Genomic DNA, 22,363 nt, shown 5'->3' with positions numbered 1-22,363 from the left:
AACAACAACAACAACATAGCTACAATACAATTTTCAAAATCAGGAAATTTGAACATTGATAGAGTACTATTATCTAATCTTACAGACTGTTTTCCAATTTTGTCAGTTGTTCTACAAATATCTTTCATTAGAAAAGAAGAAACAATTTTTCCCTTGGTCCAGAATCTTATCCAAGAAAACATGTTGTGTTTAATTATCCTGTCTCCTAGTTTCTTTTTGTATAGAGCAATTTCCCTATCATTCTTTGTCTTTCGTGATCTTGACTTTTTTTTAAACAATATAAGCCACGTATTTTGTAGAATTTTGATTTGTTTAGGCTTTTTTTCCTCATGATTAGATTCAGTTTATGCATTTTGAACCTGAACACCACAGAAGTGGTGTACATCCTACCATGAAGCCGTAAGAGGCTCTTGACTCTTCCTTCAAAAACATTTGTAAAAATTACAAGTTTTGATATTATGATTTAGAAAGTAGACTCAGATCCCCAGATTTCTCAAGATATTATAAATGCCCCTTTTTATTCCTTTAATGTTGTTGTTATGTGCCATCGAGTCGGACCCAACTCATAGTGACCCCTCCTTGGGTTTCCGAGGCAGTATCACTACGGAAGTATATTGCCCCATCTTCCTTCCGAGGAGTGGCTGGTGGGTTTGAACCGCCAGCCTTCTGGTTAGCAGTCAAGTGCCTTAAGCACTATACTACCAGACCTACTGTTCCTTTAATAGGGGCATTATTATTATTATTATCGATAAAAGTGATGGTCTTTCAGTTAGCTTTTACAAACTGGAAATTACTGAATAAAATCACAATAGAGAGAGAGAAGAACTTTGGTACTTAGAAGACTTAAAATAAGTTTTTGATATAAATGAACGTGGGCCAGTGCAGGGATTGGGCCTTTACATTCTTGCCCAAGAAAGGTAAATTCCTTATTCATAGAATGCTTCTTCCGAAATAGTGGAATCAATATACTATTACTCTCCTTTAGAAGTTTTACACTTTTTGAAGATAGACGTTCCAAAGTATTAAATAGTGACGTAAAGAGACTTGAAAGGAGCTCTGCTAGCATAGTGCCTAACAGTTCTACCTGATAGAAGCAAATAGACGTTAAGTTTAAAAGTACAATGTTGTTATTGTGGTTGTATGCAATTAAGTCAACCTCATGTGACAGAGTTGGGTTTTCTAGACTTCAGTTTTTCTAGACTTTAGTTGGCAGATTGCCACATCTTTCTCCCACAAAGCTGCTGGGTGAGTTTGAACCACCAACTTTTTTGATAGCACTTAGCTGTTATGCCACCAGGGCTTGCTATGTTGTTGTTGTTGTTATGTGCCGTCAAGTTGGACCCAACTCATAGCGACCCTTCCTTGGGTTTCTGAGGCAGTATCACTATGGAAGTAGATTGCCCCATCTTCCTTCCGAGGAGTGCCTGGTGGGTTTGAACTCCCAGCCTTCTGGTTAGCAGTCAGGTGCCTTAGGCACTACGCTACCAGAGCTCCTGCTTTATATATGAAGTGTTACTTCTTTAAACATTGGTATAGTGCCACTCTTTACATTCTATTTCAAGTGATTATTTATATATTCATTAAAATTATACAGTTCCTAAATAATCTCTAGATTATTATTTGTCGAATAAAATCTATATTACTACTAAATAATTGGAGGATGTTATTTATAATGATGTATAATAAAATCATGTATTTGAATTTATGTACAAGGTTTTCAATGCTTTGGAAAAATTTCAAATGCTTCTTTGCTTTTACATCTTTATTATAAACTCTAGTACGTATCATAGTTTAAAAAAATTTTTTTTTACTTTTACTGTGGTGAAAACATACACAATGATACATTTGCCAACATAACAACTTCCCCTTTTACAGCTGAGGGTCATTGATGACATTTTTCGAGTTGTGCCACTGTTATTACTATCCCCTTCCAGAACATTCCACCTCCATTAGCATAAACTCAGGGCCCCACAAACAAAAGCTTCCTCAGTCCCTCTCATCCCTGGTAACCACTAATAATCTTTGATTGATTGATTGATAAATAGATTGTTTTTGTTGTTATGTGCTGTGGAGTCGACCGGACTCATAGTGACCCCACCTTGGGTTTCAGAGGTGGTATCACTACAGAAATAGATTGCCCAACCTTCTTTCCGAGGAGTGGGCTGGTGGATTTGAACTGCCAGCTTTCTGGTTAGCAGTCAAGTGCCTTAGGCACTATGCTACCATAGATATAAGTAAATGTTCCCCTCCAGCCTATCTAGGAATTTAGCCCTTTCCTTCCCCTTCCTGGTAACCAACAAAAAAGTTTCCTTCCTTGTACAAACTTTTCCTTGACTTTTTACAATAGTGTACTAATACACTAATATTTGGCCTTCTCTCATTGACTTATTTCACTCAGCATAATGTCCTCCAAGTTCTTCCATGTTATGCAGTGTTTTGAAGATTCTACATTATTCTTTAGCATTGCATAGTATTCTGTTGTGTGTATGTACCACAGTTTATCTATTCCTTGGTTAATGGGCACTTAGGTTATTTCCATCTCTTTGCTGTTAATGAAATGGTGCTGCAATGAACATTGGTGTGCATATATCTGTTCTTATCCTGGCTCTCACTTCTTTAGGCTATATACCTAGTAATGAGGTTGCTGCATCAAATGGTATTTCCACTTACAACTTTTTAAGTAGTTGCTATACCGATTTCCACAGTGGTTGTATCATTTTACTGTCCCACCAGCAGTGTGTGAGAATCCCAGTGCCTCCACATCCTGGCCAGGATTTTTATTTTTTGTCTCATTGAACTTTGTTTATATCATAGTTTTCAAGGATTTTCCTCTTGATAGATATATAGTAAGTAAGACTTTCTCAAAGTTATGTATCTGTACAAGCTAGAATCTGGGTGTTCTGGTACTACTTAGTTGCTCTTTTCACTTATATAATGTTTAATGATTACCTCCATTAGAATTTCTCCATTTTCATGGCTTATTTCAAAAACCAAAACCAAATTCCTTGCTGGTGAGTTGGATCCGACTCATAGGGACCCCTCCTTGGGTTTCCGAGGTAGTATCGCTACGAAAATAGGTTGCCCAGTCTTCCGTCTGAGGAGTGGCTGGTGGGTTTGAACCACCAGTCTTCAGGCTAGCAGTCAGATGCCTTAGGCACTACACCACCAGAGCTCCTGGCCTATAATACACAGTTAATTCTCATTACTCGTGTAGTCTGTATATGTGAATTAATTAGTCTACTAACTAAAAATTGTTTGTAATATTTCAAATATTTGTACTGTTATTTGGGGGGACATGTACAGAGGGGCTGACAATTTGAGTCACCTGACATACATGTTCCCTGTTAGGTTGAACAGAGCTATATGTTCTGCCTTTGTTTGTTTCAGCTTTCATATTATAAACAAATGTCCTTTTTGCTGTCTGTCTGTTGCTACATTTAGGCACAAGAATGCTGTAATGTGTCTTTTAGAGATAATACATGTGTTTTATAAGCTTTGTTCAAGAATGAGTTACATTGCTGTTAGTCATGAGTTCAATGTTAATGAATCAGTAATACGCTAAAGCCAGAAAAAAGAAGAGGATTGGCTTGTATGTAATGCCAGTCTATAAAAATGTTAAAGCAACATCTGTAGTGCATGATGAAGCAATGAAAAGATGGAAAGGGGGCTGAGTTTGTGGTTTCATGAGATGACTGATTTAAAAAAAGCATATTGGACAGCATTGTTGTGAGACTTCAAAGCCAGAGAAATTTACAGTCATTGTTGCTCAGGGTCAGAAAAATGTTAAACCTTTCTTTGGAGTATGTTATTATAAGAAATACTACATATAATTAATTATTTATAAGAAATATATGTTAAATAAGATGTCTTTAAATAGCAGCACACTTAAAAGATTATGTATTGATCAGCTGATAAAAGCATTGTGACCAAAGGCTCCCAGAAACCTAACCTTTTATTTGCTCTAGGAGCAATGGTTTGTTGTTGTTATGTGCCATGGAGTCTACCCCACTCATAGTGACCCTCCTTGGGTTTCTGAGGCAGTATCACTACTGAACTAGATTGTCCAACCTTTCTTCCCAGGAGTGGTTAGTAGTCAAGTGCCTTAGGCACTATGCTATCAGAGCTCCTGGAGCAATGGTTTGGTATTTGCTAATTCAGTGTTCATAGTAAGGCAACTAGATAACATTTGTTGTTGTTGTTAGCTGCTGTTGAATGTCGCCCCCCACCCCCGTCCCTCTTGGCAACCCCATGAACAGCGAGATCAGACCATTGTGATTCATAGGATTCTCATTGACTGATATTCTTTTTTCTTAATAAGTACCCAAAATAATGAGAATCAATTGTATATCAGTGTATAAGTGTAAAGAAGAAAATGAAAGTTTATTCTGCTTTTTTTCTAACAATTCTATACCCTGCATGTACCTGTTATTAATATATTGTCTCATATCTGTTCAGTTTTCTTTGTGTTTATAAGCAAACATGTAAGCATAATTTTTAAACCAAAATACATTTTATAAAATAATTAAACAAATTAAGCAAAAATAAATTTATAGAAATATTAAGTGTGCTAATCTGCAGCTGGCATCTTTTTTTAATGGCAAAATATATATATGTAGCCAGTTTTCTGTATAACTATATGTTGATCTGCTTCATTCTTTTTAACTGCTGCTTTGTATTCCATTGCATAGAGATGTACATAGTTCATTTATATCTTTATGCATTTGTAGAAACAATTTCCAGAAATAGGATTTCTGGATAATTTTATATATTGGTAGTAGTTTCTTAATTATCCTTCAAAATGGTTGTATATCAATATTTACTTTCTCAGACAGTGTAAGTTAAGACTCAAATCCTGTAATTTCCACACTTGGATTAACATAAATATTTCTTAGCTGGGCCTTTTTTTTTCTCCAGACTCTTTTTCTAACAATAATATTGACTATCTTTCACAGACATTATTCACATCATATGTTCCTATGTTCCTTTTTTTTTCAGACATAAGTGTAAGCATATTAACATAGAATGTGTAACTTTAATGCCTCATTGTGGTATCATAATCATAATCTCATTATTTCAAAATTCATATTCTTTAGGAAAATTCCTTAGGCTAATCATAGTTCCAGACATTATTGTCCCAAGGTTTCCTTGTGACAAACAAACATACATACATACATATATATATATATATATATATGTATGTGGCCTGACTGAATGAGACATTGGGGTGCAGTGCTAGAATTCTTGCCTTCCATGCTGGAAACCTAAGTTGATTTCTGGCCATTGCACCTCATATAAAGCTACTGTGTCTGTCATTGGATGCATGTGTGTTGCTGCTGAACAGATTTCAGCAGAGTGTGGTAGCTTTTATGTACTAGAAAGAAAGGCCTGGAATCTACTTCTGAAAATCAGCCAAATGAAAACCCTGTGGATCATAATGATCTGATCTGAAACCAGTCATGAGGATGGTGTAGGAACTGTGCAGCTTTATTCCATTTTGCATGGGGTTGTTTTGAGTTGGGGCTGACTTGACAGCAGCTAACAACAACATGCCTAAAATTGTTTTATAGTATTTCAGTATTGGAACTTGGTACTTTAGTTGGGTTGGGTACCTCCAACTTGAGGAGATCAGGTGTTAGGCACAGTGGTTAAATGCTTGGCTGCTAACCAAAAGGTCGGCAGTTGGAACCCACCAGGAGAGCAGTGTGGCAATCTGCTTCTGTAAAGGTTTATAGCCTTAGAAATCTTATGGACCAGCTCTACCCTGCTCTGTAGGGTTGCTGTGAGTTGGAAGCGACTCTCTGGCAACAGGTGTGGGTTTAGTTTTTGACCTCCAACTTTGTGCTCTGTTTGTTTTGACTACTATGTTCTGACTATTCTGCTTTCTAAATTGCCTGCTCTGTTTCCTTTGTTGAGCACTCTCCTAAAGACAGATGTTTCCTCAGGTTCAGTTTCTATATATATCTTTGATAATCAGGTTTACTTGGAATCATCACTTCCATGAGAATGATTTACAAATTTATATTGCTCTGTTTCTAGCTCTAATCTTCTGTGTGTGTTTTTTTTCCCCCCAATTGGGGGAGAGCATAGAGAGGCATGCATTACTTCTGTGCCCTCATGCCCTGTATCTTTAGCATGGAGATTATGGATGTGCATAATTAGGAGATACAGGTATCAGTAATAAACTCTGGAATTATTTGTAAGATTTTGAGTACATGTGAGATTTTTTGAGAGAGAGAGTCCATGGTTTTCATCATATTCTTAAACAGATCTGTGACCCTAAAAAGGTTGACAATATGCTCTAGCACCTTACTCTCATTTTTATTTTTACATGTTAACTACCCTAGTTCAGACCCTAGAACACTGATTTAGCAGGCATTTTTTGCATACTTTCTAGGTTTCAAGCACACTGAGATGCTTATAAAACAAAACAAATAAAAAACAAACTCACTGCCGTCGAGTAGGATCGAACTCATAGCGACCCCACATTGGGTTTCCAAAGTGGTATCACTACGGAAGTAGGTCACCCAGTCTTCCTTCTGAGGAGTGGCTGGTGGGTTTGAACCACCAGCCTTCTGGTTAGCAGTCAAATGTCTTAGGCACTTTGCTACCAGAGACGCTTATAGTAGGGTAATAAGTACTTTGTAAATTTTGATGGAATAGTCTGTCTTTCTTGATTGCTTTCTTGTTCTTTCTAGTCCCAATGTAGCTCTTTATGTTACTATTGTGTTTAGAAAAACAAAACACTAACAAAAAACTCCAGCTCACTATAAAATAAAAAATTCCAACAGGGAAACCCAAACTGACATTTATTATTCCTAGTACATCAGGAAACTCTGCTGGATGTACCTGCATTATCTAATTTAATCACAACAGTGTTTTTATTTAAGTGAGCCTTAGGAGCTCTGGTGGTATAGTGCCTAAGGCATTTGACTGCTAACCAGAAGGCTCGCGGTTCAAAACCACCAGCCACTCCTTGGAAGGAATATTGGGCAGTCTGCTTCCGCAGTGATACTGCCTTGGAAACTCAAGGAGGGGTCGCTGTGATTTGGATCTGAATCCACTGCAGTGTGTTTGGTTTGGTTTGGTTTTAGAAGGCTTAGAGCCTCAGAAGGCTGATGTGCTCAAGGGACATTAAAGTAGAATTACATAGAAGAGAAAGTTTTACTCAGTGATTCCAGACCTAGTGTTCTCAACATCAGTCTTTCGCAGCCATTATTAATCCCTAGTTCCCTAGCAAATTAACTCATTTATATGATACAGTCCTGGACTTTTAGAATAAGATTTTCTGAATTGTAGTTCTAGATTTCTTATTAATAAGCAGTTTTGTCCTTGGGGGAGTTATTTCCAGTCTGTTTTCTCAGCTGTAAAATGAGGGCCTTAGGTTGTGTGGCCTCCAAGTTTCCATCAAGCTTCAATATTCAAGGATTTTTCAGCTAGGCATTCAAGATCTTCCACAACCTGACTCTGGTTTTCCTTTCCAACCTTGTTTTCCATTGTTACCCTTACTATAGCTAACACAGTATTAAATATGTGAATATATTCTCTCTTTCTTGTCTTTGCTACTTGTTCTTTTCTGCCCAGAATATTTCCTCCTTCATATGTCTGTAATTTATATATTTATAAATACCACTTTTTTCTTCAAGACCTGTCTTGAAAGTCTTCCTCTTTGAAAACTGTGGTGAAGTTTTATCTATAAATGTTAAAACCTCCTTTCCTTATTTTCTGTTTTGTGTTAGACATGTATTTGTTTTAATCTCAGACTTTAAGAACCTTGAAGTTAGGGACAGCATTTTTTCTTATTACATTTATATCTCTTGTACTGTCTTGAAGAATGTAAATGACACTTCTATAGAAAATTCTTAATAAATGTCTTTATTTAGTTTGGTTTGTGCTGTGGAGACTATATGAGAAGTTGACAAACTACGGTTCATGTACCAAATCCTGCCCTCAGCCTATTTTGTAAATAAAGTTTTATTGGAACACAGCCATACCCCTTTATTTACATATTGTCTGTAGTTGCTTTTGTACCATTATGGTAGAGTTGAGTAGTTGCCAGCCTATGGCCTCCAAAATCTAAAATATTAACTCTCTGATTTTTTACAGAAAAAACTTTGGTGACCCCCTGCTTTATTATTGTAAACACATTGGCATTGATATGTTTTTGTTTGGTACATAGTAATATGTTCTACCCACACAGTGCATTATTTACATCTGTGTGCTCCTATTAAGTTCTAATACAGTAATCTTCATATATAAATCCTTTTGTGGATAAGCCTTTTAAACTAAAAAGCATATTTTATAAGAAAAATTTCTCAGTAAATCTTAAGCCTTTGGCAAGTCTCAATCTCAGTTCTGTATTGGTAAAATATGGTTAATTCTTACCTATCTCAAATTGCTCTGAGAATCAAATGTGGTGGTACAAATGAAGGACTGAGCAAATAGTAAGTTTTAAAGAGCATTGCTCTATTTCTGTAGCTTATTTTTCCCTGAAAAGTAACTGTTAGCATTCCACCAGATTTCAGCTTGTCTGATTTATAATAATGGTGAAATAATAAAACATAAAGCGTTTGCATACATACTGTAGTGAAGAAAAATGACACAATAAAAAGTGATTTTCAAGAATGGTATGTCTCCTTTTACTTATTTTTTTCTATATACTTTCTGTGACTGTGGAACAGAAGTTTTGGTCTCCAAAACTATCTGGCTCTCATGGGCTTCATTAGGTTCATTCAGAAATCAGAACTAGTTGTGTTGATGGTCGTGGTTGGGGAGGAAGCCAGTGATATTGGGTGTTCAGCCCATTTGTTCTTTCTTGAGTTTTCACATCTGTCTAAATGGTATAGAATGGAACTGATGGGATAGTGTTGAATTTGGGGGCCAAAAGAAAGGCTTTGTTCTTATATGAGTAGGATTAAATTAGAATTCAACTAAGATTTCTGCTTCCTTATTGTGCTTAAAATGATCTCTGATAGTACAGTGCCTAAGGCATCTGACTGCTAACTAGAAGGTTGCTGGTTCAAACCCACCAACCACTGAAGCAAGATTGGGCAGTCTACTTCTGTAAAGATATACTGCCTCAGAAACCCAATGGGAGGTCGCTATGAGTTGGAATCAACTCAATGACAGTGGATTTATTGTGCTTAAAAGAGTATCTTCTTTTCATGTCATATTAGAACCAAAATTATAAATTTTCATAGGATAATTGGTTAGATTACTGCTAATTTAAAAATAAAAGATTGAATTTGTAGTTATCTGCCTTTGAGTATTATAAACACATGCTTAGAACTGTATAGCCTATAATTGTATCTGTTCTTATAACCAAAAGTTAAAAAATTGTTTGTATATGCACATGGTAAGGGAAAAAAACGTGTATAGTATTAACTATACCATATTAAGTACATCTTCCATCTCTGATTTCTAAGTCCCCACTATCCTCATCTTCTCAAATATCTCTCCACTTAATTTTTTTTATTTGTATATGTGTATATGTAGCTCTCCTACCTTTTACATAAACCCACTGCCATTGAGTCAGTTCTGACTCATAGCAACCCTGTAGGACAGATTAGAACTCCCCCATAGGGTTTCTAAGGCTATCATCTTTATGAAACCAAACTGCCACATTTTTCGCTCGTGAAACAAGTGGGTTCAGTCCGGCAAACTTTTGATTAGGAGTCAAGCTAAACACTGTTCCACCAGAGCTCCTTTTTACACAAATGACTTGCTATTTTACAATACTCTATTCTTTCCTTTTTTCATTTAATAATGTATCTTGGAAGGAGCTCTGGTAGCACAGTGCCTAAGGCATCAGACTGCTAACCAGAAAGTTGGTGGTTCAAATCCACCAGCCGCTCTGTGGAAGGAAGACTGGGCAATCTACTTCTTAAAGATTTGTTGTTGTTGTTATGTGCCATCGAGTTGGCCCCGACTCATAGCGACCCCTTCTTGGATTTCCAAGGCAGTATCACTACGGAAGTAGATTGCCCCATCTTCTTAAAGATTTACCACCTTGGAAATCCAATGGAGGTCGCTGTGAGACAGAATCGACTTGATGACAGAGAGTATGGTATTTTTGGTAATATATTTTGGAGATTGTATTCTATCAATATCATTAAATCTACTTCCTTTTTCTAAACAAAGGCACAGTATTCCATTATTTGCTTATATCTTAATTTGTTGAATGGTTCCTTGTGATGTACATTTTCCTACTTTTTGGCTATTGCAAACAAGACTTCAGTTAATATACTTGTATATAGATTGTTACAGATTTTTACAAGTATAACTGCAGGAACAAATTCTTACAAGTGGACTTGATGGATTGGAGAGTTTCAGTTTATTTTCACTTTTGGTAGCTTTTGTCAAATTGCCCTCCTGAAGTGGTTAAACTAGTCTATACTTATACCAATAATTTTGTGACAGAGTCTCCCTCCCTGTTTCTTGGCCAACTCAGTGCCTTAGCAAATTTTATTAGTTTAATAGGGGAAAATTATATTGTAGGTTTGATTTGCATTTGTCTTTGTGTTGGAGTGAACCTTTTTTAATATATATTTAAAAGACATAAATTTTTAACTATCTTTTTAATTTTTTTTTACACTATCTTTTAATGTTCTTCCTAAGGTCTTCTTCAAGTCTGTTTGACTACAGAACTAAACATGGCAGTTATCAAACTCATAATTTAAGACTAATAAAATAATTCATACCATTTTGAAATGTGACCAATATATTTTTTTATGGGTAGTCATGTGTTAGCTCCTTCTAGAATCATTGACTAGTTAGCTGCTTCGTTTGAAATTGTCCTTATTTATCTCAAGCTAATTATCTTACTGAATAATAATGTTTGCTAGTGAGCTGTTCTTCAGAGACATTTTCTATCTTTGCACCCTGAATATTTAGTGCATATATTTACTAAGAAATATTTAGTAGATAGATAGATAGATAAATGAGTCACTGTGATTCTGAGGTGACCATTGTTTTTAGAAAGGTAGTGAAACTAGGATCAATAAGTGATAGGGAGGCAGAATTATGGTGGAAGAAACACATATTTGAAGTCACACAGACTTGAAAAGTAACCCACAGGTATTATTAGTTGGATAGTTTTTGGCGTCTTAATCTCGTACCTCAGTTTTCTCTGAAAACTGCTGAGGTTTTTGTGAACATTACATTTTTAAAGAAAAATGTAAAGTATATTTGCACATTGGCTAGCAAAGAATAAGCCCTTAATAAGTTTCTTTTTGGCAAAGTATCATTTTTTAGAATTTAAAAATGAAACACTCATATACCACATATAGTGACCATGTGTGAAAGATTTATTTAATTCTAATGAGGGAGTGAGCATGATAGTTCAAAACTAATTCAAAGAAGGATGTAGGAGGCTGAAATAAATATATCTCTATCTTTATCTGTCTATTGGTCTATGTATCTATATGTACATAGTGGGAGAGGGGAAAGAAAGAAAGAATTTAGATACAGAACTGATGGACTTTCAAGGCAAAAAACAAAAACAAAAACCCCAGCAAGCCTTTGACTGTAAGTAAGGGTTATCTTAGCTATGGAACAGAATTTATTTGCACTTCTGCCAGATGAAGATCACTTGGAATTTATCAGTCATAACTTTACAGAGTCAGTGCTCTAATAGTACCTAGTAAGTGAAAATTCTCTATTGCTGGAGCATCAAATGACCGGTAGGCAGGCTTTGTTAATAACTTAAGTATGACTTCAGAAGGACATGCCATAATCTTTTTTGCCTTATTTCCAAGTTTTGGATAATTTTTCATAACACTTTTCTCTATATATTGAAATTATTTCACACGGTACTATTTCTTTATGACTTCTACTTCTAAGAAGGTTACTAGCTAACCATAGCTTTTATAAAACATACTTATCTTTCATTTTTTGCTCTGTAGGAACTCATTATACAATGACAAATGGAGGCAGCATTAACAGTTCTACACACTTACTGGATCTTTTAGATGAACCAATTCCAGGTGTTGGTACATATGATGATTTCCACACTATTGATTGGGTGCGAGAGAAATGTAAAGACAGAGAAAGGCATAGACGGGTAAGTGTTTTTGGTAATTTTTTTAAAAAATATAATGCATAATTGGATCATTTAATAATATATTCCTACCACTGATCTCAGGTCATCGAAACATACATTATACATTAAAATAAATTAAAGTTTTGCATTTCACATGTGAATGTTTACATTCTTGTCCTTTTTTATATGAAGGATAGCATTTGCGATGTAGTAAATTACATAGTGTGTCTTTTCTAGCCTTAAGTCTTTGTAAACTCCATGGTGGAATTTGCTGTGAGCAAGCAAGTAGCTCCTGATTATTAAAGTTATCCACCTGGGGTATTTCTTTTGCAAGCAGCACAAAGCCATTTTCTGGGAAGTTTGCTCTCTCTCAGGTGTATAGAATTCTGATGTTGGGATTGGGTTAGTTTGGCCACTCTCTCAGGCTCAAAAGGAGGCCTCCTAGAGGTAGAAGGAATCTCTCACTGCTGGCTGAGAGACATAAGAGACATGAATTGCTGAGAGAGACACCAAGAGACTCGCACTGCTAAGAGAGACTGTGAGCTGAGAGACAGCAAGCTGGGAGAGACTGAGTGCATTTCTGAACTTGAATTGTAGCCTGTTGCTTCCCTAATAAACTCCATAATCTGTGAGTTTTGTGTGGCCACTGCAGCAAATTATCGAATCCAGCAGAAAGGTGGTGGATGCTACAGAAGGACCAGCTGGTAAAATAGCTGGAGGGAGGCAGCCTATCTGGCCTCAGAGGACTAGGCATTGGGCTACTGATGATGATTCTATCTTCCTCTTGTGGGGTTGGAGGAGGTCAGAAGATGTGGCCTCCCTGCCGCTTTGGCAGCATTTTGTACACACTTTTACCCACCTTGTTTTTTTCTCATGTAACACTGATCGTGTTCTTTTTTAATGGTTCTAGAGTTTATTATGTAGATGTACTCCAATTTATTTACCCAGTACTATATTGATAAACAGGAGCTCTGGTAGCTTAGTGCTTAAGGCACTTGACTGCTAACCAGAAGGCTGGTGGTTCCAACCCACCAATCACTCCTTGGAGGGAAGGTTGGGCAATCTACTTCCATAGTGATACTGCCTTGGCAACCCAAGGAGGGGTCGCTATGAGCTGGGTCTGACTTGATGGCACACAACAACAACAACAACTTATTGATAAACATTTAGGTGTTTTCTAAATTTTGTTAGGATATTTTTGTTAGGAATGGTAGTACAGTGACCATTCTTGCATGCATTAAGTATCAAGCATGTGTTTGTAAAGTTCTTTGTGGTGATGTGCAAGCAGTGATATAAAGAGTACTGTAGTGAGTCAGTTTGAAAGTGACTTAATATTTTATTCAACATTACAGCTATATTTATTGAGAAAAAGCTACATGGGGTAGGTTTTTTTTTTTTTGAGAGAGAAATACCCTCATCACTAAAGAATGGCTAATAATTGTGTTTGGTTGCTTGTGATATCATTCAACTTAGAAATTACAGAGTCTTTCCTTGTGGCTTAAAATAGACTAGATGCCTGAAATAGACCAGGTTATTGAATTTCAGCTGAAGCACTCCTGTAGGACAAAACAGCTGAGCACTGAAGTTCTAGGCTGAGAATATGACTTTTTAAAGCAACAGTTCTAGTAGAACAGAGGAGGTTTGGGCTAGTTAGGGACAGGTTTAGAAGTGCATCCTTACCAAGAGAGGTAAGACTTGCCTTCTTGGGTCTTCTTGTTGTTGTTGTTATGTGCCATCGAGTCGGCCCCAATTCATAGCGACCCCTCCTTGGGTTTCCGAGGCAGTATCACTACAGAAGTAGATTGCCCCATCTTCCTTCCGAGGAGTGGCTGGTGGGTTTTAGTAAGTGGAATTTGGAAATCAAATCAAAACTTTCTGTTAATATCCTCAGCACCTTCACTGTGTTCAGCAGATGATACTTTTCTTCTGCCTTACACAGTCATGAAAGAGAGGCTCTGAATCCTTCCGGTAGGATTGGAGCTCTCCATACCTGCATATTTATAGGCCTATAATTTTAGGGGTCTCTTTTTTTCACATGGGAGCTCTGGTGGCGTAATGCCTAAGGCGTTTGACTGCTAACCAGAAGGCTGGCGGTTCAAACCCACCAGCTACTCCCTGGAAGGAAGGTTGGGCAATATCTACTTACATAGTGATATCGCCTCCGAAACCCAAGGAGGGGTCGCGATCAGTCGGATCCTACTCTACAGCAGTGCATTTTTTCTTTTTCTTTTTTTGCCACATGACTACCCCACATTTTATTTATGGACATGGTTCTTTCTGTTACTCAGTTTTTACCTTTGAAAGAGTATCTTAGTTCAGTAAATTGTTAGAACCAGGGAAAGATAGACATTTCAAGTTATACTGTCTCATTTTTACTAGTATAAAAAGTACTTACATGTATCAGCTAGAGTTATATTTAACTAATTTAAAAATAATCTAGGTTAGACTTTATATGGTGTGTGGACCCCTTGCACTCAAACCCCCTGAAATGCTTATTTAAAGTGCAGATCTCTGGGTAAACATGTGTCATGTGGATTACAGTTACAGCAACTGTTTGACAGTGATTCTCCCCAAAACTCAGTTGCAAAAGTCCTGTCCCTTGTATAGTATTTGGGAGAAATTGTTAGATTCTAGAATCATGATTTGTATTCATAGTTGGAAGAGTGAAGCATAAATATTTCTAATTTCAGATCAACAGCAAAAAGAAAGAATCAGCATGGGAAATGACAAAAAGTTTGTATGATGCGTGGTCAGGATGGCTGGTAGTAACTCTAACAGGACTGGCATCAGGTAAAGAACATTTTTAAAGCAATCCTTTTTTTTGGTTAACAGAAGTGAACTATGAATACAGTATAGTTTTCCCCTCTTTACCTCAATTTTTCTTTTTAAGGTTTTGTTGGAATTTTAAAAACATTTGTTACTTTTAAAAAAACCTTTAAACATAAGACTAGGAGGCTACACAGTCTAGTCTTGGCTGTCACTTAAACAATGTGTGTCCAACCAGATGAATCTTTCTGAGCTCAGTTTCTGTATCTGTAAAATAAGTGGTTTGAACCAGATGATTATGCAATAGAGTATTTTTTGGTGTTAATATCATAATTCACCCCCCCACCCCCCAAAAAAAACCCAAAAACAACCATTGCCAGTGAGTCAATTCTGACTCATCATAGCTAATATTTATTGAGTGCTTACTGTATGTCATGCCCTGTTCTGTAAGTTTTGTTGTTGTTGTTGTTGTTATGTGCCGTCAAGTCGGCCCCGACTCATAGCGACCCCTCCTTGGGTTTCCGAGGCAGTATCACTACGGAAGTAGGATTGCCCAACCTTCCTTCATGTATTTAAACCTCATGGCAATCCTATAAGTACTGTTATCACCATTTTACAGATGAGGGTACTGAAGCACAGAGAGGTGAGTAACTTGTTTAAAGTCATATAGGTAGTAAATAGGAATTCTGGTAGCGTAGTGCCTAAGGCACTTGACTGCTCACCAGAAGGCTGGCGGTTCAAACCCACCAGCCACTCCTCGGAAGGAAGGTTGGGCAATCCTGCTTCCGTAGTGATACTGCCTCGGAAACCCAAGGAGAGGTCGCTATGAGTCGGGGCCGACTCAACGGCAAACAACAACAACAACAGGTAGTAAATGGGCAAGCCAGGATTTTAATTCAGGCAGGCTAGCTCAAGAGCCTGTAGCTTTAACTACCATGATATACACAGTGGCCACAAAATCCTCATGTGTGAGATTCTACGAAATAGTGTTGAAGATCTGAAATAAAAACATGAGGACTCCTTTGATGACTTTCAAGGAGCTCTGGTGGCGTAGTGCCTAAGGCATTTGACTGCTAACCAGAACACTGGCAGTTCAAACCCACCAGCTACTCCACAGAAGGAAGACTGGGCAATCTACTTCTGTAAAGATTTACTGCCTTGGAAACCCAAAGTGGGTCCCTGTGAGTTGGAATCTCCTAGATGGCAGTGAGTTTGGTTTTTTGTTTTGTTTTGTTTTTTTTAATGACTTTCAGCTTCTACCACTGAAGATTTTGTTCAGAAGGACGTGAAGGAAAATTAATTCTTGTGGAGAATAGAGGGAAGTACTGATGACACTAATTGGCATGCACAAGGATTTTATGGCGGCTGTGTACATGACAGGGCACTCTGGTGATGTAGTGCCTAAGGCATTTGACTGCTAACCAGAAGACTGGAGGTTCAAACCCACCAGCCACTCCTTGGAAGGAAGACTGGGCAGCCTACTTTTGTAGAGATACCACCTCAGAAACCCAAGGAGGGGTTGCTATGAGTTGGAACTGACTCAATGGCAGTGAGTTTGGTTTGGTTTGGTGTACGTGACTTGATCTTTTTATTTGATGAGTAAGAGCTAGCTTTTGATAATAAATTTGTGTATTTTTTTAATAGTCTTTAGAGTCAAATAATCTGGATATATTTGGTTTTCTGGTATTTAAGGAAATAACTGCCAGTCTATCAGTAGTAATTCGTATATGCTGTGGGATATTAAATTTGAATAAGATTGATACCATTTGTAAATCTGTTGATTAAGTTTTGGATTGAAACAAACTCGTAAAAACCTTGACTTCAGTAACCAGGTTTATGAACCTCCTGCCAGGTGGGCTGTCTTTCGAATAATTCTTTAAACAATCTTTTAAACATTTTGTTTTGGATCACAATTAATTTGATTGATGTAATTGACTTTAATTTCAAACCAAGAATATAAATTTTAAACAAAAGCTCATTTATAGTTTTTTTTAATGTAGTATAAATTTATTTAAAACTAAAATGTTGAAAATCATAAATTTATATAATATGCACTATATTATGCTTTATTCATAGGGAGTCTGCCTACTTTCCATGAAACTAACTTGATAATTCTCCACAGTCCCAAAAAATAGATGTATTTATTTTTCTATCTTCAATGTGTTTTTATAGGCGCATTGGCTGGATTAATAGACATTGCTGCTGATTGGATGACTGACCTAAAAGAGGGTATTTGCCTCAGTGCATTGTGGTACAACCATGAACAGTGTTGTTGGGGATCTAATGAAACAACATTTGAAGAAAGGGATAAATGTCCACAGTGGAAAACATGGGCAGAATTAATCATAGGTCAAGCAGAGGTAAGTCTTGTTTTGTCTTAAGATGAAATAATAATTGACATGACAAAATGAGCCTCCAATTCATTTAATTATAGAATTAACCACATACGCTGTAGTGATTTGATTTTCAAAATGAGACCTGTTAAGGTGTCATGAAATCAATTTAGATGGTTGTAACCCACAATAAAGAAAAAAAGTAAAATATTAGAATAGATAAAATGGAAAATATGAGGTATGTTGAAGCAATAAAGAATTAAGTATTATTTCAAAAGATTTTGTATCAACTATGTAGGAATATACAAGTATACTGCCTTATGATATAAAATGTATTTTTTATTGTCAGTTGGTGAGAAAGAAGTAGAAGCCACTGCAATATAGAATCTATATAACCAACAAAAAATTAACATGAAGTCACGTTATTAAAACTTTAATCACCACTGAGATTGTTAAGGAGGAGCTCTGGTAGCGTAGTACATAAGGCATTTGACTGCTAACCAGATGGCTGGCGGTTCAAACCCACCAGCCACTCCTCAGAAAGCAGGTTGTGCAATCTACTTCCGTAGTAATACTGCCTCGGAAACCCAAAGAGGGGTATCTATGAGTTGGATCCGACTCGACGGCAGTGAGTTTGGTTTTGGTTTTAAGATTGTTAAGATTATTAAAAGAAAGTGTGTCTTACAGAAATTTATGAAATAACCCTTCTAAGGGTTATTTAAGGTGATTTTCTGAATAAATTACTTTTCTTTGCAGCGTCATAGTTTTTGAATGATTATTTCAGTACTCCTGATGTTCTGTAATGTAGAACATACACACACACACACACACACATTTAAAAAAAGAAACCACACTCCCTGCCATTGAGTCGATTCTGACTCATAGCCACCCCCATTGGGTTTCTGAGGCAGTAAATCTTAATGGAAATAGATTGCCCCATCTTTTTTCCACAGAGCAGGTGGTGGGTTTGAACAGTCAACCTTCTGGTTAACATTCAAATGCCTTAGGCACTGCAACACCAGAACTATATATATATGTGTGTGTGTGTGTGTGTGTATGTATATATATGTATATATGTATATGCATGCGTACATCTGCATGTATGTATGCATGTATGTGTATAAAAAACTCAAACAGACTCACTGCCATCGAGTCAATTTGACTTACAGCGACCCCTCCTTGGGTTTCCGAGGCAATATCTCTACAGAAGTAGATTTCTCAGTCTTTTTCCGAGGAGTGGCTGGTGGGTTTGAACCTCCACCCTTCTGGTTAGCAGTCAAATGCCTTCAGCACTACATCACCAGGGCTTCCATATGTATATATATATGATGATCTATATTGCATAACTGTATAGAACATTATAAAAATGTATTATATATAATACATACACACACACATATGTGTATACACATACATACATACATACATGCATATATATATATTTGTTGTTGTTATGTGCTGTCGAGTCGGCCCTGACTCATAGCGACCCCTCCTTGGCTTTCCGAGGCAGTATCGCTACAGAAGTAGATTGCCCCATCTTCCTTCCAAGGAGTGGCTGGTGGGTTTGAACAGCCAGCCTTCTGGTTAGCAGTCAAGTGCTTTAGGCACTATGTTACCAGAGCTCACACACACACACACACACACACACACACACACACAGGAGCTCTGGTAGTGTAGTACCTAAGGCATTTTACTGCTAAGGAGAAGGTTGGCAGTTCAAACCCCCTAGCCATGCCTCGGAAGAACGATTAGGCCATCTACTTCCATTGTGATACCACGTTGGAAACCCAAGGAGGGGTTGCTGTGAGTCAGATCTGACTCAACAACAGTGAGTATTATTTCATATGTATATGTATGTGTGTGTGTATATATATGTGTGTGTGTGTGTGTATGTATGTATGTATAGTGGCATGATCACATATTGATATATCTTTAAAAATTTGCTATAGTTGAAATTTATAACTAAAGAGAATGTATCTCCTTTTAAGGATAACAGTATGCTGTTTCTTGCCTGGACTAATTGAACTACATTTGATTTAATGATTTTCAGGAGAATTGCAGCAGAGTCACTCTGAGTGCTTTTTATTGTAATTTTGTGTCTACCACTTGTTTCCAAGGAATGGTTTGTGGGTAGGCAGGGGTTGGAATATAGTTGAGTTGTCCTAGTAACAAGATTTTAGGGATGAGGAAAAACATTAAATAAGCTTGAGGCTCCTTGGTATGTATAGGAATGTGTTTTGGCATGCTACTTTTTGTAATATTTTGTTAATATAAAGCTTTTATTATTCAGAAAATAAGTTACAGTTTTTAACAAAGTTTCTTATGAAGCAAAAACTTCTTTACAGATGCAGTATAAATTAAAATTCATCTATTAAACTATTTGCTTTTTAGGGTCCTGGTTCTTACATCATGAACTATATAATGTACATCTTTTGGGCCTTGAGTTTTGCCTTTCTTGCTGTTTCCCTTGTAAAGGTTTTTGCTCCATATGCCTGTGGCTCTGGAATTCCAGAGGTGAGCTATGTAATCTTTAGTATCACTAAACACTTAGTAATTGTTATGATGTTTATCTTTTTGTTATTAGGAAGGAAAAGTAGTTTTTCTGAGACAGTGGCTTGTAATATGAAAATTAAATTTTTTTTCATGTCAGTTGCTTGTAGACATCATTGAGAAGAATTTTTTCTGATAGTCATTTCATTATTTATTCTCGGGGTTGATTTTCTTTTTTTTCTCTCATCACTGAGTAATGGGGTTGCTAAAACAGTTTATTAGAAAGCTTGACTAAACACCAAATGCCTGGAAAAATATCCTGTGGCCTAAAGTTTTTTGATTGATTAATTGATGTTTTACTGTGATGAACCTGATTTTAGAACTCATTCTCTTTTCATAACTAGCTTTTGGTTAGATAAGTTAATAATTATTGAATTTGGCAGATATTATTTACAACCATTTTATACTGTTTGATTACATTAGATCAGTAGTATACACTTTTAGTTTTTATTTCTTATCAACAGTAATTTAAAGGTTAATATACTTAGTAGTGAACTTGATATGAACTCATCTCCTTTCTTTCCCCCTTTTATTTTACTGGACTTAAATGATTATCAGCTTTTTCTAATGCATTTCTTTTTAAAACTGAATTTCATGTTTTAAAGCTGTACTAAGAGTATTTTTGATCAATAAGAAAAAGATGGACAACCCAGTAGAGAACAGGGCAAAGTGTTAGAACACCAGAGTTACAAAAGAAATGAAAAGGATTTATGCAGGCAAATATGCCCACCTTAGTGGTTATCAGGGAAAGGTAAAGTGTAAAATGACATTGATTGGGAAATTAGTTTTCTGCTATAAAATTGACAACTTTTAAAAAATACTGATGATACCCACTGTTGATAAGTGGGAATGTAAATTGATGTAGGCTTTTTGGAGACCAACTGCAGACTATCAGAATTTAAAATATACATGTTGTTTGCAATGGAATTGGTTCTGATTCCTAGGGAGCCTATAGGAGAGAGTAGAACTGTTTCATAGGGCTTCCTAGGCTGTAGTCTTTATAGGAGATCTCTGGATGAGCAATGGTGGGGGAAAAACAAACAAACAAACAAATACATAAATATATTTCATAGGTAGCAGTAATATGTAGCATTTCAGTTGGCATTCATCCTTTTTAATATATAGAAAAAATACCCATAGTTATCATATTTTGAGAAAGTGTACTATCTTTATATCTGACATAGTATGTCCAGAATGTATGTAAATATTATGTTTATTTATATAACAAATACTAGAATATGCCTTTTCCTAGTTATGTAATTATAGTCCCTGTAATTAAAGTCTGTATTGAACATGGCCTGATATTTTAATTTGGTTCATAACATAGGGTTGCCTTCTATACTTGCTAGGGTAGAGAATTAGAATATGATAAAGATTTATTACATGTAGCATAGTAGTTAAAGCTTTTGAAAAATTGTTAATTGTCCCATAATCTGCTAAACTTTGCACATAGTTTTGTGACTAAAGTATAATAATAGCTTAATTTATTGAGTTAAATTCTCATCTTTCTTAAAGAAAATTAAAATGACTTAATCTTTCCTTTGTAGATTAAAACTATTTTGAGTGGATTCATCATCAGAGGTTACTTGGGAAAATGGACTTTAATGATTAAAACCATCACTTTAGTCCTGGCTGTGGCATCAGGTTTGAGTTTAGGAAAAGAAGGCCCCCTAGTACATGTTGCTTGTTGCTGTGGAAATATATTTTCCTACCTCTTTCCAAAGTATAGCACAAATGAAGCTAAAAAAAGAGAGGTAAGTGTTTTATAGTTTATTTTACAGAAAAATACGTTACAGATTTATGTCAGTGAACGATTTTTCAGTGTACAGATCACATTTCACTGTTTATTTTATGGACAAATTCAGATTAAAATTTTCATTTGACATTAGTCTATATTTCTTTTTCCTGTTTTGAGTAACCACTACTGTCTTCGTAGAACCACCCTCAGTGCTGAAAGCGTTTTCCTGTATTATAGATATGTCTTATTAGCTAAAATAACCTGGCATCCATTAGGTTTAAGTTGAATTTCACAAAGGTGTTTCCATTTGTTTTCACTTTGCCTTATACTTTTATTACTCCAAGGTGTTTTTCAAATGGAGCATTGTTTTTACTGTTATTTATCTTCCTTGGTATTTCTCCAAGGTTGGGAAATCTAACAGCTGTGTTTCTTCCTGGAGGCAGTGTTTAATGCCAGTAAATGTGATGACTGATAAATAGAGAGCTATCCAGCACCCTGGGGAAATTTTGAGGGTCTATAGGACCTCCTAAGGTTTAAATCAGAGATTCACATTAATGGGAACATGGGGGAATCCTGTTTATCTAGGTACAAAACAATTTCCTTTACCTTCCCCCACCCTCAGCCAGCCTGTGATGTAGGTACAGAGATCTGTGCATTTTTAAGGGATAATTGTTTTTTTTAAAACATCTCTTTTAATATTGAGACTCAAGGATCTCTGGTTCCAGAAAAGGACCTTTTCACTGCATGATATAGTTAAGAAAAATGGATAATTTATAAATTCTTTTTTTTTTCTTTTTTATTGTGATTTGGGTGAAGATTTACAGAGCAAATTCACTTTCCATACAGAAGTTCACATATACTTTGTCTCATGTCATTGACCACAGTTTACCACAATGCAACAGCTCCCCTCCCACTTCCTCCCCATAGTTACCTCTTCCC

The 22,363-nt window shown here is 36.3% G+C and overlaps 1 protein-coding gene across 1 annotated transcript in view; it reads left to right on the top strand.

Annotated features, from left to right (window-relative positions):
- The window catches only part of CLCN3 (chloride voltage-gated channel 3), a 148,815-nt gene that overhangs the window by 95,586 nt on the left and 30,866 nt on the right, over positions 1-22,363 (top strand). The window contains exons 2-6 of the mRNA XM_007954903.2: positions 11,901-12,058; positions 14,728-14,827; positions 16,976-17,163; positions 19,528-19,650; positions 21,234-21,440. Of these exons, the coding sequence (XP_007953094.1) occupies positions 11,901-12,058; positions 14,728-14,827; positions 16,976-17,163; positions 19,528-19,650; positions 21,234-21,440 (776 nt within the window). The remainder of the gene's footprint in view (positions 1-11,900; positions 12,059-14,727; positions 14,828-16,975; positions 17,164-19,527; positions 19,651-21,233; positions 21,441-22,363) is intronic.

The sequence above is a fragment of the Orycteropus afer genome, unplaced genomic scaffold (genome assembly GCF_000298275.1).
Source record: "Orycteropus afer afer isolate SDZICR_OR568_19922 unplaced genomic scaffold, OryAfe1.0 scaffold00477, whole genome shotgun sequence".
NCBI classification, from domain to species: Eukaryota; Metazoa; Chordata; class Mammalia; order Tubulidentata; family Orycteropodidae; genus Orycteropus; species Orycteropus afer.
Note: the sequence above shows the minus strand (reverse complement) of the source record. Positions and strands in the feature narration are given on the sequence as shown.